This window comes from Podarcis gaigeae, assembly GCF_964106915.1.
Source record: "Podarcis gaigeae genome assembly, chromosome: 1".
In the NCBI taxonomy this organism is placed as follows: domain Eukaryota; kingdom Metazoa; phylum Chordata; class Lepidosauria; order Squamata; family Lacertidae; genus Podarcis; species Podarcis gaigeae.
Window position 1 is genome coordinate 77,746,319 of NC_139678.1, and position 18,473 is coordinate 77,764,791.

At 43.3% G+C, this 18,473-nt stretch overlaps 1 protein-coding gene across 2 annotated transcripts; it reads right to left on the reverse strand.

Annotated features, from left to right (window-relative positions):
* Positions 1 to 1,628: 1,628 nt before the first annotated feature.
* Positions 1,629 to 18,432, reverse strand: LOC310852744 (malignant fibrous histiocytoma-amplified sequence 1 homolog). 2 transcript variants are annotated; one of them, XR_014568359.1, is made up of 11 exons: positions 17,209 to 17,464; positions 15,161 to 16,040; positions 13,957 to 14,248; positions 12,361 to 12,550; positions 10,709 to 10,899; positions 9,142 to 9,623; positions 8,532 to 8,685; positions 6,960 to 7,119; positions 4,213 to 4,283; positions 2,954 to 3,054; positions 1,629 to 2,138 (listed from the first exon to the last, which is right to left on the reverse strand). XR_014568359.1 is itself a non-coding variant. In XM_083756691.1 (11 exons), exons 1-11 carry the CDS (start codon positions 17,225 to 17,227, stop codon positions 2,121 to 2,123), a joined length of 2,562 nt encoding a protein of 853 aa, XP_083612817.1. In that variant the 5' UTR covers positions 17,228 to 18,432; the 3' UTR covers positions 1,629 to 2,120. The 2 variants fall into 2 exon arrangements, 1 of the variants encoding a protein (XP_083612817.1); XM_083756691.1 differs by having other exon boundaries at positions 8,528 to 8,685; positions 17,209 to 18,432.
* Between the last annotated feature and the right edge of the window lie 41 nt (positions 18,433 to 18,473).

Genomic DNA, 18,473 nt, shown 5'->3' on the forward strand with positions numbered 1-18,473 from the left:
TTATTTAAATATCTCTGCAGTTTTGTGCCTCCTGCTTTAGGAGTTAGAGAGCTCTTGCATGGATGTGTCCTAAGATGCTCGAGGAGTGGAAAACATAAATTTAGCCTTTTGCTCTGGCCATCAGCGTCCTAAAATACAATGGGATATGACATTGCCCCAGTATAAGCAACATGGCATATGAGATGGGGTCATGAAGTGTTTGTAAGTACTATGGTGTGTGGTGGAGCAGTGAGACATTGCAGAAAAGATAGATTTTTTTCTTTCACTCTTAAGACAAGTTGCTGGCATACTATTTCATATTACGTAAGTTTTATGGGAAAGGGAAGATACTGGTCTCTGCTTCCATAGTCAGTTTGATGTCACCTGCTTTTAGTTCAGATCTGTGACAAGAGCCAGATTGCTATTCCTGCTTAATATTCAACATAGGTTTTGCATTCTGTGAAAAGATGTGAGCATGTCACTCTTACACAGGGCTGCCTTAAGCATATGTGGTGCCAGGGTGCAAAGATCCGCCCAGCGCCACCCCCACCCCCCAGTCCCAGGTACGCAGGAGGGCAGAGCTGGCCGGCCGCCTCAGCGTCTCACTGGCTGAGTCACCCCCGAACTTGCGACGCAGAGCCCATCATGGTGCTCCAACCGACGGGCAGGCTCTGCCTCGGACTCAACTCTCAGGTCCCGGACTCTCGCATTGCCGCCCCTGAGAGCCCAGCACCTGGTGCCCTGCCCCCTAGCGCCTCTGGGTAAGACGTCCCTGCACTTACAGAATCCATGTTGAACATTACCCACAACTAGTAAGCAGGATCCTATCACTGGCCACTTATGTGGACAAGTGAAATTAAAGGGACTGTAGAGGGCTCCTCAGTTTTGGAAGTGGGCTGCAGGCAGAAGTTGAATATGAAAACTCTATCCAAATCATAGCACAAAAAGCGCGCTCGTAAAATTCACAGCCCTTGAAGTGACAAAACCAAGAGCGGAGCCAGCTATAAGCAGAGCACTTGGTTGCCTACAGTGAATGAAGGGAGGGAGGATACTAATAAGATCTGGAATGAAGCCTATGCCCCTCCCAGTTATAACACTATTTTCTCTGTACAACAAAATTCCCCACAACACAAAAATCTAAAAGCTTGAAAATTCAATATGTGTTTATGGTTGTTTTTTATAGGGGAGGTGTAGGAGAGTTTGTTTCTGGCCCTCTTTATATGACATTGTTATTTATTTATTATTTTTATTATTTATATACTGCCCTTTATCAAAAGATCCCAGGAAAGTGTACATCATTAAGAAGACATTTTGCAGGGCATAGTAAGAGACAGCATAATAAAGTAATCAGAATAATATTTCAAATGTACTGTACGCAGTGCTGAATCAGAGGACTTATTTCTTGAGCAAAGAGGCACCAGCATTACTCCGTTAACTCTTGTGAAACTACACTTGTCATTGATGCAGGTATTGAATAGAGTGTACTTTTTGTCTTGCTACCTGTCCAGATCCCTTGAGAATGGGCAGCTCAAACACTCCAGCTAATGTGCTTCTGACACGCCTTAACTTTCCTGTTACAGTAATAGTGTATCTGAAAGTTCTATTGTTACTATAATTGCATTCCCTACTGTTAACATTTTTTTGTGGGAGGGGGGGTCTCTGTGAGCACTTTGGGGTCTCCCTGCCTGTTGATACCAAGCACTGTATTGTGGCACTTGCTAAAACATTATTGTGTAGACAAATTTACCTAGATGCTTAGAAAGCTGCAGGGGATTTTTAACTTTTTTAACTCGGAGGTGTTTTTTACAAAAACGTGGTATATAAATGTTATGAAACAAATAAATGATTTTTTTAAAAAAATTGCATATAATCAACTTAAAGTGAATGATGAATCATGCTGAAGAATCCCTGCAAATTGTTCTGTAACTTATGGTAGAAGTTTATTAGATTGCATACTTGTACTTCTGTTCACATATATCTGTAAATAAATTGGCATTCTACCATGGAATTTGCATTTCATTTTCAACCTATGGTGGTCAACAGTCAGTTAGAATGAAGCATTTCTAAGGTCCCACATGAACCAAACATGTCTCTGAAAATCTCTGAAAATGTTGCTGGCAATTTTTATTGCATGGTTCTTGTCATTTGTCCAGGATATTCTGCAACAAAACAGGTAAGGGATAAAGTTACAGAAGTGGCCATTTTGTTAGAAGAAGACAATTTAAAATGTGTCAGAATTATTTAATAACATCTTATGCAAGGATACTCTGGGTCCCTTCACACCATGCATTTAAAGCACCGTGGTACCTCTTTAAACCAGTCATGGGTGCTGAGGGGTTGTTAGGCGACACCTATTCCCCTCCAAAAGCTTGCAGTTTCCCATTCAATCCGTTTTACTAGGGAATTGTACTTCTGTGAGTAGAATAGGGATCTGCCTTTGAGTGTAGAGCAAGCAGAGGGGTAATCTCCAACCATAGCACTAGGGTCCTTAGAAGGATTTCCTCTCCATATTAGTACTGTCAAGATTTCTCTTTCATTATTGCAAATTGCAAATAAATATTGGGGGTGTTTTAAGCTGTGCTAATAGTCAAATAAACATGCTATATTCGGTCACTCTCTAGGAGGAGTAACCAACATGGTGCCCTCCAGCTGTGTTGGACTACAACTCCCATAATTTCTGGTAAGTGGCCTTGCTGCCTGGTGCTGGTGGGAGTTGGCATCCAGACCTCTCTGGAGGGCACTGTATTGGTTACCCTGCTCTAAGGAATTGCAGTCTGAATTTCCCTAATTGGCATAGGGAATTTTGGGGAAACACTCCAGCACTTTTGGGGAGAAAGTGATGAAGATAATATAATAATACACCTTTTAAAGCTATATGGTACACTCCAACAGGACTCATCAAGACCGCCTAGACAAAAGTATAAATCCCCAAGAACAAAGCACAGTAAACAGCAGCCCATACATACATGCATACCTGACTTTCCACGTGGACAGTGCTGGATCCAAAGGTGGCGTTGCCATAGCTGGTGACATAATACTGTGCAGGGGCCTGGGCAATGCTCCGTTCACTTGGGACTAAAACAATAACATGGTTAGTTATCCAGCTAGTAAATGTGACTACTGACTGGGTGCATATTCCCCTCCTTCATACTCTTAGTTTTGCATTACTATTTCATATTTCCAGTGGGGTTTTTTTGTGGTACTCACTGATAATCGCACACCAGTACTTCTTTCTTTTTTATGCTGCCCATGGCAGCCAATTTTTGCTGACACCCCACAGTATTTTTATTGATATAAGAGTGCCAGAAACTTTTCCTTTCTTTCATTCTTTTTAACTAAAAAAGCACTGTGTTTTATGATGCTTTGAGCAAGTAGAGGAGGCAGCCAAAGCACAAACTCTGGGCAGTATGCTAAAATGATAGCCGTAATGGAAATTATGAAGGCCTGAGGGGAGGGGAGCAAGGACACACTAGGCCAGCGGTGCCAACTTGAATAAAATATTGGGGAGGGGGACCAGGTAAACCCCTACCCAAATAATCGATCACATGACACTGTGCACACACACACACACCATGCCCATCAACTTGGGAGGGGGGCAGTCCCCTCAAATATTTTATCGGGGGGGTCCTGAAGGGACTGCAGTGCCTAGGAGTTGACATGAGTCAAGAGATGGAAAGCTCCCACCAATCACCTCCTTGCTGTACTTTGGCAAGATCCTCTGATTCAAAACACCCCATGATACTACAATACCAGCAATTACAGTAGCTCCTGTTTTGGCCACAATCCAGTGAAGATGTAAATGTGCTTAAACCCACTGAAATCAATCACTTAACTATTAGTTGTTGTCTATATCACCCTCCAACACACTCACAAAACGAAACAGAAGAAGCAACGGGTGCACTTTAGAGGGCAATACAGTCATACCTTGGTTCCAGAACAGAATCCGTTCCGGAAGTCCGTTTGACTTTTAAAACCCAAGGTGTGGCTTCCAATTGGCTGCACTCAATCAGAAGCAGCAGAAGCTGCATCAGATGTTCAGCTTCCAAAAAAAGTTTGCAAACCGGAACACTTACTTCCAGGTTTGAGGCATTCAGGAGCCAAAACGTTTGAGTCGCAAGGTGTTGGACAACCGAGGTACGACTGTACTTGACAGTCTCTCCTCAGTTCCTGCCCCACACCAGCCAGGTTTAAATGTGTCTACAGTTGAATGAAACCTGAAATCTCTGGTCTCACCTTTTGGTAACAGCAGCTCAGTTTCAAATCGAAAGGCACAAGTTCCACATGTTTTGATTTCTTCTTTGGTCCTTTGAAGAAGGGAAGGAATACAAAGGCAAGAGTAAACAGATTTTGCAATCAAAATATTTATTTATTTTTGGTAACTCTTCAACTTGAAGGATGGCGACACAAAGGCTGTGTACACACTACAGCACATTTGAAGTACATTTCCCCCCCTGAAAATAATTCTGGTTTGTTAAGTGCTGCTGGGAATTGTACCTCTGTGAACAATAAATTGTCAGTGTCCATAATTCTTTGGGTGAAAGCATGGGCTTTAGGGGTACAGTATGTACACAGCCTAAGGCAGGGAGGTGGCATCTATGACCCTCCAGATCAGATAATTGCTGGACTACAGTTTCCATCATTCCCGACAACTCACGATGCTGGCTGGCACTGATGGGAGTTGAGTTCAACTACCAGTGCACTAGAGGTTGTATTCCCACATTGGTCATACTCAAGAGTACACCCCCTGAAATTTATGCACATAACTTAGGTACATTAATTCAAATGTGCTGATTCTGAGTAAAACAATCCTAGAATGCTGGACATACAAAAGCCTATTCAAATCTCACCAAACCACTGCTAAGCTCTTGGGGGGGGGGTACACAATGACTGGTCTGACTGGCGAAATCTGCCCATTTGTGTTGAACTATAGTAGAAATGTTCCAAAAGGCTTGCAAATACCATCTTGGTAGTCAAGGTAACCCCAGACTAATTGGTGGTTGTTGCAAAAATGAGCTCGTATATATCTATATTCCCTTCCTTTGATGTACAGTGGTACCTCGGAAGTCGAACGGAATCCATTCCGTTTGACTTCCAAAACGTTCCGACTTCCAAAGCGTGGCTTCCAATTGGCTGCAGGAAGCTCCTGCAGCCAATTGGAAGCCATGGAAGCCCCATCGGACGTTCAGCTTCCAGAAGAACGTTCGGAAACCGGGAACATTCACTTCTGGTTTTCGATCGGGAGCCAAAACGTACGAGTTCCAGGGTGTTTGAGAACCAAGGTACGACTGTGTGCTAATTGGTTTGCTTTGCTGTTGTGCTTATCTGCGGATCTTGGGATGCTGGGCTCTAGGCCCAGAGGCAGGAGAAGCTCTGGAGAGCTGCCTCACCATCCAGGTGTGATGGGGTGTTCTGGGCAAACCAACCTATGCTGCTTTGTGCATGAAGGCTGCATGAACGTTTGCTTGGGTGTGGACACCCAGAGCAGAAAGAAGGAGGAACATCAATGTCCCACTTCCCCCATCTCTGTTGGACATCAGAATAGGGGAACATCAGAATAGGGGAAGGAGAGAGTGGCCTATGTGAGAATGTTTGTGGCTGGCTCAAAGGAGGCTGGCTGCTATTTCTGGAACTTGGCAGCTTTGAGAAACTTGCTGCTGGTTACACTATTCATAAAAACCTGATAGCACCTGAGAGTTTTAGCCTATCTGGTTTAAATATTTTCAAACATAAATGTTTATATTTTACATATGCCTTAGATCATGGGTAGGCAAACCTAAGGCCCAGGGGCTGGATCTGGCCCAATTGCCTTCTAAATCTGGCCCACAGATGGTCCGGGAATCAGCGTGTTTTTACATGAGTAGAATGTGTCATTTTATTTAAAATGCATCTCTGTTATTTGCGGGGCATAGGGATTTGTTCATTTTCCCCCCCAAAATATAGTCCGTCCCCCCATGAGGTTGGAAGGACAGTGGACCGGCCCCCTGCTGAAAAAGTTTGCTGACCCCTGCCTTAGATATTTTAAACATCATCTACTGATAACTTTTTTTAATGGTCAATATTGCCTATTTTATCATGAATTTAAAATATTATAGCAATATTTTTATGTTTATTTGCTTTGACATGTTTTGAAATGAATTGGTATTAAGACTGTTGTAATTATGTGTTCTTCCTTCCCCCCCCCCCTTTGCTCTTGTGTGGTATGAGTGGATTTAGACATACTTATGTGGAAAAGAGACATGCAAACTGAAAGAACAACAATAAAAAAGAACTTGCCTGGCCTATCTCACAGGGTTGTTGTGAACATAAAGAAGTATTTGAAATGAGATAACTTAACATGTTATGTGTTGCCTATGGTCTCTTTGTGGGAGAAAGAAAAGCTTGATAGATAACTTGTCTGATTTATATATTGTGCAAATTACACCCCTGAGGTCTAGCTAGAAGAATGTGAAGCCTAAAGGAAAAGAAAAAATCAAAACACAACACATCACACATCACACATCAAATAAGAGGTGATAAGAAAGATGGACAGTTAATTTGTTTCTTGATATCACTAGTGGAATATGGTGGAGCAAAACAAAATGGCCCATTGGAAATATATGAAAGTTCTTAAATTGACTTTGATGGGTACAGAGCCATCTTCCTAGTTGCTTTGAATTCAGAGCACTTTGCCTCTGGGCCAACATCAGGGCTTTGTTTGAAATACACTATGTGTGCTCAGGGTATGGCCAAAGCTACTGTAGTTGTCACTTAAACATTATGCAAATAACAAAAGGTACCTGTGTTGGCCTATAGGAAAAAAATCAAAATCCATATTAAGGCAATACCTTTATTAGGCTAACCAAAATGTGCTAAACAGTGTGCAAGATTTCAAGTTCTCCAGAAGCCTTCATCATTGAAGATGGAATTTGCTGTTTTTACTGCTGAAAAGTTAGGAAACTTCATGCTCTCAGGGCAGGGGAGCAGAGGGGTGAGATACTTACACTGTGCTTTTGTCATCCACATCTGGCCAGACAAATTCTGCAGGGCAGCCAGCTGTCCGACAAGGTGTCTTCACACAAAGATGGAGACCAGGCCACTCCTCCAAGAGTTTATTGCTGATGGAGATTATTGTCATAACAAAGTCCCACACCAACTGGAATCCTTTAAAAGACAACAGAGAAACGGAACTAAGTGGGATTTTCTGTCTAGATAGTTGGCTAAAGGGAAATGTTGACAGATGCATCTTTTTAGCCAACAGAAGTTGCCGGCAAAGCAATTTATCAGCAAAAAATAAATAAATTACCAAAAACAACAAAGCCTCCTGCAGTACCCTAAAGGCAGCAAATCTAGCTTTCATAGACTACAGTCCACTTCATCAGATGCATTAAGTGTTACCCCAACTTGCAGGCGTATTTGTACATCATTGGGGAGGAAACTGTAAACAGTGAGATCAGAAGGGAAGAAATGCAGAAAACTGCAGGCATAATTCCTTATTAAGAGAGACTGTTCACAAAACATGTGGTTAATGCAAGCATCCTGGCATCAGCAAGGGCAGAGCCACAGCACACATATAAAGTGCATTCAACCCACATTTAAACCACGTGGTTTCCCCAAAGAATCCTGGGGACTCTAGTTTCTCCCCACAGATACAATTCCCAGTATCCTTTGCAAACTACCGTTCCCAGGATTCTCTGGAGAAAGTTATGTGCTTTAAAAGGCGTGTTGGGTGTACTTTAAATGTATGGTGTGGGTCTTCCCTCAGCTAATCAACACATCATCAAATAACCCATTACGCTTATTTAATCCACAAGTGAATAGAACTGAAACCAAACAAGTCCCAAAGTTTTGCACTCGTTTTGCACTTAAAATACCCCACGTTTTGTACCACTCTCCAAACTGAGGAATTGATACAGCAAACCATGGTTCCCAGTTAACACCCAAAAACATTGTCTGATTCACTCCACACTGGTGCAAAATGCAGGGTTTGTGGTGCAAAAAGCTTGGCACTGGTTTGGATGGGACCCCAAATTTCAGGGCACGTGGTTCATGAAGCTTTCCATTGAATTACATTTAAAAGTTGATTATTATCACTTGTGGGGTTGAATTGGCACAATTTTTAATCACACTACATGTTGGCTCACCAATGCTAGGATGTTTATGTTATCAACTGCTGCCACAGTTAGTAAGGTATTTATCTTCATCTGTGCTTTTCCAAATTTCCTTTCCCCCCTGACCTCATTGTTTACAAATCCCTCCCCCCAATCATGTATAAATCTACCTGCAACTCAGGATAACACTACATGCATCTGAAACTGCCAAATTTAACCTACGCAAAAGTTTTCTGCTGTTTGTGCCTGAGTTTGGTGCTGCCACCATCGGGTCTGTGTTGGCACATCAAATCAAGCTTCAGATTAACGCCCTAAACCAAGCATGATCCCATCTGCTCCAATTTCTCATAAAAGCTTTGTGCTTGATATATGATAATGCTGGCTTTTCAGGTGAAAGACAAAGGAAGGAGATCATTTCTAACATCCAACAAAGTGAGTCAAAGTTTGTCCTTCTGTGGTACCTGCCCTCTCAGCTGGTTTTCTGCACCTGAGTTCAATGTAGCTATATCCTTTCTGGTTGTTCGCTTTGATCAGTAAAGGTTTGCCACTGCAGATGAGCAGGCATATCGCTTTTGCAACCCAGTGGGTTGAGAAGAAAGAGCAAGCTTTAACCATGAGCCTGGAAAGAGAGAAACAACAGTCAATGCCTTCAGATCCCATCATGGATGTGAACAACGGATTTCCTGGGGTGTGCAGCCAGGGAATATATGAATATACAGATAGATAGATGATAGATGATAGATAGATAGATAGATAGATAGATAGATAGATAGATAGATACTCATTCTTGGTTGTAAATGATATTGGTTTAATTTATCAAACAAACAAAAGAAACTAAAACTTAACTAAATGTAACTTTTTAAATTAAACTTTACTTAAATAATACAAACTGATCAAAAGACACACAAAATACCAAAATTTTGCTGTAGTGCAATTTTTGCTTGAAAATTTCTGTGGGAAATGTATGTATCTTTGTGGCTGCCCCAGGTTATGCAAATCATTCTAAGAGGAGGGAGGTGTTCTTGGTAAGTTCTGGCACCTTTTTTCCTAAAAAAATAGCACTTTGTTTAACTACCTTTTGAAGAATCCCTCTGGGATCTCCGGGGAAAAGTAGACATGGATATGAAGGTCTTCTTTGTGGTCTCCTCCCCACATTTTGGAAACCTCCTCACTCTGGTTGAGATAAGTGGGAAATAAGTAGTGAGTTTCCTCATGGCCTTGTGCGGCTTCCCACGGCAATCCTGGCACGAACACTCGGGCTCTTGGATTGAGCCCCTCTGTATTTCTGACCTCCAGACAGATCTCAAAGTGCTCCAGCAGGCTAAAGAGCTTCCCCTTCTGAGATCTGCTGCCCACCATTTCCTCAAAGACGTCTCTCATGCCGTCCAAGTAGAGCTGGTGTTTGAGCAAAGCTCTCATGGCCTTCTGGCACAACATGGCCTTTGACTTGAATGCCCACACCCAGTTGGCCCGGTCTCGAATGGTGGCATGTTCTGCTATCAAGATGTCCACAGCAATGCTCTCCAGCTGCTGCGTCAGGCCATACCGGACAAGAGTCTGGAAGAACAGAAGCATTATAAAAAATACAGGCATAGAAAAATTAAGCCTTAAATACGCGACAGGTAAGGCTCACACTTTCCCTAGATCAGGCGTAGCAAATACATTCTTCAGATGTTTTGGACCACAACTCCCATCAGCCCAAGCCAGCATGATCAGTAGACAGTGATGATGGGAGTTGTAGTTAAAAATATTTGAAAGCACCAAGTTGGGGAAGCCTGCCTAACCCTCTTAGCATATGCTGCAGCTATTAGGAGTCATTGAAAGAAAATGGCTTCCAGCAAAGATGTGGTTGGCAGGCGGGAATTCAGAACTGGTCTCTCTCAGTAGCTGATATGCACAGGTGAATCAACACACATGCCTAGCTAGTCCATCCCGCTGTATTATCTGCATTCCTATTGTGAGATGCAATGCCGACACTGATGCAGTGTTTCAAAGATGGCAAGGGGGGCGGGGGGGCAGACTGTTCCTATAGTCCATTCTTTGCTTTCTTTCCATAGCCTATTGATAAACCCTTTTGGAGCAAGTGGTCTCATTTAGACAGTAATGACCTGAAATCCCCATTTTGTGCTAGAACACAACCAAGAAGGTCATAAAAGTCTTGCCTTCGCCTCTACAGCTTGCAGTGTGAACATGCTGATCTGAAGGACGTGCCTGCCTTTGGAATGCAAGGGATCAGGCGTGGTGAAGATGGATTACTACTTTCCTCGATCAGGTTCAAACTAGATGTGGTTAGTGGGGACAAGAAGATGGTGGGCATAACTCCCTCCTGTAATGAGGCATTAACCACTCCCTGGACCCATCTAGCCAATTCCCACCTACTAGATTTTATAGTAGTGTATAAATAAAAGGCACAGAACATCCGTCTGTAAAGCAGTTGGCAACCTCAGGCTGAGCCTTGGCACTCTAAAGGAGTCTGTTGATCTCCTAGAAAACTTTCTGTTGTGACATGGTAAATAAATAAATGCTACACGCTTGTGTGGCACCTCCATTTTCATTCCCCTTCTAGCTAACTTCAGAGAATCAATGTCTCTACAGCATAAAGAGATCTGGTGTGGAAGCAGCCAAGGACACCTGGCACTCACTTTGAAGATGGTTATGAGAATGTCCGGGCATAGAAACACCGTGCTCTCTAGCTGCTTGACCTCTTCGTACCACACGATTAGCCCAATGCGGTGAAGGTATCTCAGGATATCCCGCAGAAGTTCTACATCAAGGTGGGTCAGGCGATACTGATGGGAAAGCTCTCTATGTAACAGACTGAGATCCATCATACCTAAAGGACCATTAGAAGAAGACTTGTTTCTAGTGACTGCAAGGGAGCCACAGAACGAAATACTTTGAGTAAGCAGGTTTGGGATCAGCCTGTCCGTAGAATGGGATGGATGGATTTGTCAAATTTGGATTCTCTCCGTTTCTCATATTTCCACCCCTAAACCCATTTATCCACATTTCCACATGACTTGGCTATTTATTTATAAATTTTGAAGAACAGCTGTCTGTCTTTCAGTTTGCGTATTGTTTCAGAAAGTGTGAATTACCGTATTTTTTTGCTCTATAAGATGCACCAGACCACAAGATGCACCTAGTTTTCGGAGGAGGAAAACAAAAAAACAAATATTCTGAATCTCAGAAGCCAGAACAGCAAGAGAGATCACTGCGCAGTGAAAGCAGCAATCCCTCTTGCTGTTCTGGCTTTTGGGATAGCTGCGCAGCCTGCATTCGCTCCGTAAGACGAACACACATTACCCTTTCCCCTTACTTTTTAGGAGGGAAAAAGTGAGTCTTATAGAGCAAAAAATATGGTAGGTAAGGTTCGCCTCTAGATGTGATCTGAAAGTCTTCCCCATACCTTTCTATAAATGATTGAAATGCTGTAGTTCTGCTGTTGGAGCAGAACTAGAGGAGGACAGTAAATACTAAAGAGGTGAGTGCTAATGAAGAATCACATCCTTACTTAAGCTGGCTCCTCCAGGTGGTTAACAACTATTTTGGAATTCATTGTAGATCTGGGAATGTGAAAATGTCCCCATAGTTTTAAATTTGAATGTTTGGGGAGTTTTCTCTGTGGTCTTGCTGCAGAAGGGGATCAGGGCCATCAACCAGTGATCATTTTATTTTATTTTATATGCTTTATGCTTGGTTCAAATGTTATTATGCTTTAATTGGATTTTTATGCTTTTACTGGATTTTTATTATGTTTAAAACAGGGGCCTGCCCAACTTTTCAGGCTGAGTGGACTATAAAAATAAGCAAATTGACCACAGAAGAGAAGCCAATATCAGCCTCCTGCTATTGTCCTGAGGGACAGCTGTCTAAGAGACTGCCTCAGAGACTTTGGTTCTCCCCCAAGCAATCTAGAGGTCATCACCCTTATTGCAAGTGTTTATGAGGAGGCTGTGATGGTGGCTGTGTATTTCAGCGAAATACACTCTGTACATAGAAAACTGCCATCTACTGAGTCTGACTATTGGTCCATCTTGCTCAGTTTTCATCTATGCTGATGATCTCCAGGGTTTCAAGGCAAGGGAGTCTTTCCCAAGAGATGCTGGGGAATGAACTGGGAACCTTCCACATGCAACGAAAGCAGATATACTACCCCAAGCGATGTCTCTTCCCAAATGTTCAGAAGGACCCTGTTCTGCATCATGACTCACCTATTCAAGGGCTAGGCTCTCGCATTTAAAAGAGGGAAGAGAGGGGAGGCGCAAAATGTCCATTCATAACAGTTACTTGCCATGCTCTGCCAACTCTTCATTTTTTTGCACAATATTCACAATTGCAGCTTCTACTTGCTTATAGATAGGGGGCAGCACTTGGATGACATTCGGGAAGACAGCTTCATTCTTGACGTGCTTCAGAATTGTGCCTTCGAGTGTTTTGATGTCCTCGTAATCCATGCAATTGACGGGAACAAGGTCCAAAACCTGGGGCAAAAAAATATACAGATGCCACAAACAAACAAACCAAAACTCCAAACAGTTTACAAGCAAGCAATAGATGCAAACGACCAAAGACTGGCATTTTGTTATTCTGGTGGGCAGTCTATGGTTTATGCATCTGGTGGCCATAGAACATGAGATTCCTACAATCAAACTAAATCTATAGATGGACATGAGATTCAGAACAGATGAAAGGAAGTATCTTATTCATAAGTGAACGGAGTCATTTGTCAGTGGTGGTTGGATGCATCCTCCCAGATCTGAAGATTTAGGCCTCAAAGAATCAACTGCTGGGGAACAATAACTTCAGGTTCCACTTGTGGGATGCCCACAGGCACAAGGCTAGCCACTACTGGAAGCAGGTCGCTGGGCATGGCCAGAGGAAAAACAGGGTGGATCAACTCATAAATTTTACCTTTGTACAGCAGGATAGCTTGTAATTCACTCACACACTGCTCTCGGTCCTGCATTCAGGCAAGTGAGAGACATTATCAAAGATCAAGGACACATTCCAGCCGGGCCGAAGCACTCGTGGAAGGTGTAAAAGTAAGGCCAGTGAGTGGTGTGGGCTGGCAAAAGGGGGATGTGCTTAGGGCAGGTCTCAATGGCCTGCAGCATTAGCTTCAAGGGCCATTGAGAGTGACCTGGTGGGACATATTTGGCCCCTAGATCGGAGGTTTCCACCCCTGGAATGAATGGACTTTTGGTCTGCTCTAGGCACCTTCTTTTGTTATTAAGGTTCAATGTCCCAGCCTCCAAAATTTCTATATACCCCCCCAACAAAGATGCTGCTTGTTCACATCCTACTTTTGACTAAGGAGTTGACAAATTGGGGGCCAGATGGCACCACTCACAAGAGAGCCATGTTACTGCCTGTGCTTTCTGACTGCTGTATGGAAAAGCACATGAATCTGACCTTTGAATAGTTTGTAAGTAAACTATTTTTAACTTCCCAAACATGTTTTCCCCCGTGTGATGGGGAAATGGGAAGTTTTGGAACTCACAAGGACATATTTTAAAGGTCCAACAGTCTATTTTTACACATTTCACTTTGCTGCATATTTTGTGATTTTAAATCTCTGCTCACCCAAGGGTACTTGTCCCAAACCTGAATCTTGGCATCCAGGGAATTTATCTACTTATCTCTTTTTATCTACTTAATTTTTCTTTCCCAACCAACACACTCTTGGGAGTTTACATTACATCATATTCTGTAATGCAGGGACTGGAAACTTGGGCCCTCTAGATGTTGTTGGACTCCTAACTCAGGTCAAGCCACAGCCATTGTAACTGATGGTCAGGGAGTTCTGTCCAACATCTGACGGGCCACAGGTTTCCCACCCCTGATGTAGGTCATCCTAAATATTCAAAATACATCACATTTTCCTCACCGTAAGGGTGCATTGCTCCATTTCCTTCAGCCTATTCCACTGGTCCACAAAGAACTCTGATTCCTCATTGTCCTCCAGGTTGGCAATGAGATGGGCTAAGGTGCTCTTTCTCTCATCCAGCATGTCCTGGATCTTGCTCATTATATCCTCTTTCTTTTCTCTAACCTCCTGCTCACAACAAACATCTATGTGAGTTCCAACGGGAAGGACCACAGAGTTGGGCACTCGCATAAAGAGGTTGTTGATCCAAAATCCAACAAGCTCCTTGAAGGAGTCATCGCTCCGCTGATACCTGAAAAAGGGAAGTTCCAGATCACTCACAGATGCTGCCCTGACATTGTGTGGGTAAACAAATTTGTTTCTCTAATATTGGTAGCTCACAAAGAGAATGAGGTCACATTCACAATATGCACTTAAAGCACATGATTTCCCCCAAAGAGTCCCGGGAACTGTGGTTTGTTGGGGTGCTGGGAATTGTAGTTCTCTGTGGTTAAAGTACAGCTCCCAATATTCTTTCAGGGAAAAATAAATGCTTTAAATATATGGCGTGGATGTGACCGGAGCTTAATACAGATATTAAGAAGTGGCCTCTGCTATGAGAAAAGTATATTCTTCTCAGCTTGCAATTGTGGCACTTGTGAAAATATCCATAAAAATAGAGTAATGATGATTATCCATAAAGGTAATATTAATTGACTGGTGGTGGCCAAGCAAAAAAGATTTCACTCAGTGAATAATGGAAAGCATGCTTTGTTGTCGTCTTTTTTTAATTTAGATTGGGTGCAATGATAAGTAGTGCACCTCAATGTCTAGCTAAGGCCTCTGCAGTAGGCTTTAGCCACCTCCAATTTAGAAGAATAGCTTGCAGTGCAAGAGCCTATGCAAGTTTGCTTGGAAGTGTTCAGTGGAGCTTACTTCCAAGTGTGCATAAGATTTAAGACTTCATTAGTTCACTGCTCTCTGATGGGCATACAGTACTAGCAGGGATAAAACTCCTGCAATTATAATGTTTCTGGCTGACAAAAAAAAGCTAACTTCATACACAGGAGTACAAATTTAGCCAAAGATAACACATTTAAATTCCATTCACTTATAAATAAGAATGTGAAGCACACATGTAAATCGACCCCGCTGGTGCCAACAGGACTTAAAAGCCACGCTCCCCTTTGCCCTCCCTTCACAAGGTAAGCAAGATGACACTTACTGCTGAAAGTTAATGACCAAGATGACCAGAGCCTGTGGGGTGATGAACATGTGGTGAGTCATATAGTATTCCAGTTGGCCAGCAAAGTCCCAGAAGAGAAAAGTGAAGCCTTGGATCTGGAACTCGCTGATCTCAATCCCAACGGTCCGCTCTTCCTCGGACATTCGAACTATTTGCCTTTGCTTCAGGCTTTTGCAAATGGTGGACTTCCCTGCTAAGGACATCCCCAGGAACATGGTCTTGACTCGCCTGTCCTCTTCCGCTCGGCTGTTTTGAAGCTGGTCAAAGTAGCTGATGATCTGCCTGAGGCCTCCTGCACAGACCTCATAGGGAGGCTCCCGAAGAGGATTCCCGCTGACCTTGAACATCTTCAGAGGCAGCTCCTTGAACATCTTCATGGGAAGCTGGCGCAGCTTGTTGTTATACAGGTAGAGCTCTTGCAAACATTTCAGCTCCAAGACCGCCAAAGGGATAGCTAGGAACAAGTTGTTGGACAGGTTGAGGTACTGGAGGCTGCTGCAACAGACTGCCAGGTCCTTGGGAAGCCTGTCTAAGCGGTTGTTGTTCAGTCGAAGATGTCTCAACTTTGGAAGGCAGGAAAAGACTCCCTCTGGGATAACACGGATTTGGTTCTGATTGAGTTCCAGCTTCTCCAGATGGACCAAGCTCCTGATTTCCTCTGGGAAGTCTATGATATCATTTTTAGACAAAACCAGCTTTTTCAGGTTGCAAAGTTTTGCAATCCCAGGGAGCTGTTTCAGCTTGTTCCGGTCTAAATTCAGGCTTTCTATGCCATTATTTTGCAGGACCTCAGGTGGAACCACTCGGAGCCTAAGTCTGGAAAGTGTCACTTCATTGGGGTAGTCTTCTTGTCCTTGATCTGATGAACAGAGGGCACAAGATACTGTGATTTATCATCAAGAAAAAGGACCATTGTTTCCAAGCGAGTAGCTTGCCAGACATTCTGCTCAAATTATTTCATGCCACACACACACATAAGTTAACGCTCCAGCTCTTAACCGTGTAATGCTAAACACTTTTACTAGGGACAAAACCTAATTGTTTAGAGAGGGAATTATTTCTGACAAACATACAGAGAATTTTTCCATACATCACTTCATCTGGAATTAACCTTTTTCTACTGTTTAGCTGACTGGTTCTGAGTATAGGAGGGTAGTTAAATTATAACCAGGTTGCTGTAACTGTATGTGCACATAAATGCAAGAGAAATTGGAGACAGGATGGGGTAGGATTTATGGTGTGCTTAAGGTCCTACATAGCCCACTCTTTTATTTTATGTTTGCATGTGTGTATGTATTTTATTTATATCCTGCCTTACCACTAAGGAGCTCAAGGTGGCAGACATGGTTTTCTTCCTCCCTACTGTATCCTCACAACAACCCTGTGAGGTAGGTTAAGACTAAGAAGCTGTGACTGGTCCAAGACCACCCAGTGAATTTTTGTATTTTCAGTCAGAAGTCATTCACACAGAGCTCGACGAATGAGGCAGGATTTAAAATATAAGTATGCCCCCCTACAACCAGCTCTCATTTCAATACAGTTCCTCCAATACTCATTTCAATACAGTTCCTCTAACCAGGCCTACTTCTGAACACATTATTTGAAAAAAGATCCACTGCGTTGAACACAAAGGGCATAATAAAAGGGACAGGAGCAGCCTGTGCTGTTGGGGGCTTCCTCTGGCCTTTTCATTGCTGCAGCTCCCGTAGCTGAGGAGTTAAGCAGCGGAGTGGAACAGGTCAGCTTTAAAACATCTTGCCTCTTCTGTCTGTCAGTGTTGCAATGAGAAGGACTGAGAAAGTTATGATTCTATGCACAGCCTGTGCCAAAACCTGAACATATGTCTCTTGGCACAGGATTACTATTTTAAAGATGGCAAGTTCTCTCTCTCATCCTAACAAATGGCAGGTAGGCCCAGCATCAGCACCCAGCACCTGACCAAGCCCTCCTCCAGCACTGCCCCTTCCATTGTTTTTCTACTCCACTCCAAGCAGCAGCAATCAGTAGGAATCAAAGCAGGTACTCACTAGATCCATGCTGGGCCATGTTGTTGTCCTGCTGCTCCCTGCTTCACAAGCCACGGCTATATCCTTCTGACGTAACCATCTGCTTTCATTTCCTCAATTCTCTCTTTCAAAAGCCTTTACCTCCTTCTTCTTCCCACAATTAATTGTGCAAGATGTGAAACTTTGTGTGGGGCAAAATTGAAGGCTCAACACAGTTAAAATCACCACAGCCGTTTCCCCAGTATATGATTGCCAGTGAAATGGGATATATACATACAAACACACACACATATATATATATATATATATATTCCTTCACTCGCAGGTGTGACTATGGCCCTTTCTTGCAGGGCTGGCCCAAGACATGTTGCTGCCTGAAGCAAAGGACAAAATGGCACACCCCTCATTTAAGGTTCTGAAGCCAAGTGGGGAGGTGGTCAAATCTTACTTCAACACCATTGAAAGGATAGCCTCCTCTGTTGCCCGAGGGCAGCAGGCTAGCACAGGGCAGGCCATGTGGGGCGTAGCAGAGGGGAATAGTTAGGAGGGGGCTCAAGAGGAACAGTTGGGGGCCTGCAACCTTTGGCCCCCAACCCAGCATCTGCCACCTGAGGCAGTTGCTTCCCTCTGCTTAAGGCCAGCCCTGCTTTCTTAGGATTGTGATGTTGCTCTCTAGAGCAGTCAAACTCCACTTTCAGTTAATAACATCCTCTTATCTGGGGTGAAAGTAGACAAAGACCCATACATGTAGCTATCTTTGTGGCCTTCAGAATGGAGGGAGAGGATCTTGTCCCCAGCGAAAGCTTTTTGGCAGGCCTAACAGACAAAACCTTGACAATGTGTTATCCTCTTGCTGATAAAGACAGACATGCAATTCATAAAGTAGTCCTTTTTGCAAAAGGTTAGAAACAAAACTGTCGCTGGGTATTATGGTGGCCATCTTATCTAATGGCTTATAGGCAGAGCCCATCATCCGTCAGTTTTCATTCAAAGTTGCTTTTGTGTTTTAATTTGTATGTTGGATACTCTTCATAGTATTGCAAATCTATAACTTGTTTCACTGTTTTAATAAAGGGCAGGTGATGAACCTACTGGTCATCCCAGTTTGGGGAGGGGTGGGGAGAAGAGAAGAGAACAATGACAGCAGATTACTTCAAACAGGTAAATCTCAAGACTGACTTGTGCATGTGAAGCCAAACCCAGATGGAAAGGTGGGGAAACGGGTGCAAGCTCACAACCTGTTTCTGATCCCCAAGTCTTGGAAACTGTATCTTTGACTACCCCCA

Coding starts and splice junctions, on each gene's coding strand:
- LOC310852744 (XM_083756691.1), bottom strand. Junction 14,249..15,160: donor TTGGTCATTAACTTTCAGCA/GTAAGTGTCATC, acceptor TCCCTTTTTCAG/GTATCAGCGGAGCGATGACT. Junction 8,686..9,141: donor CCAGAGGGATTCTTCAAAAG/GTAGTTAAACAA, acceptor CTCTCTTTCCAG/GCTCATGGTTAAAGCTTGCT.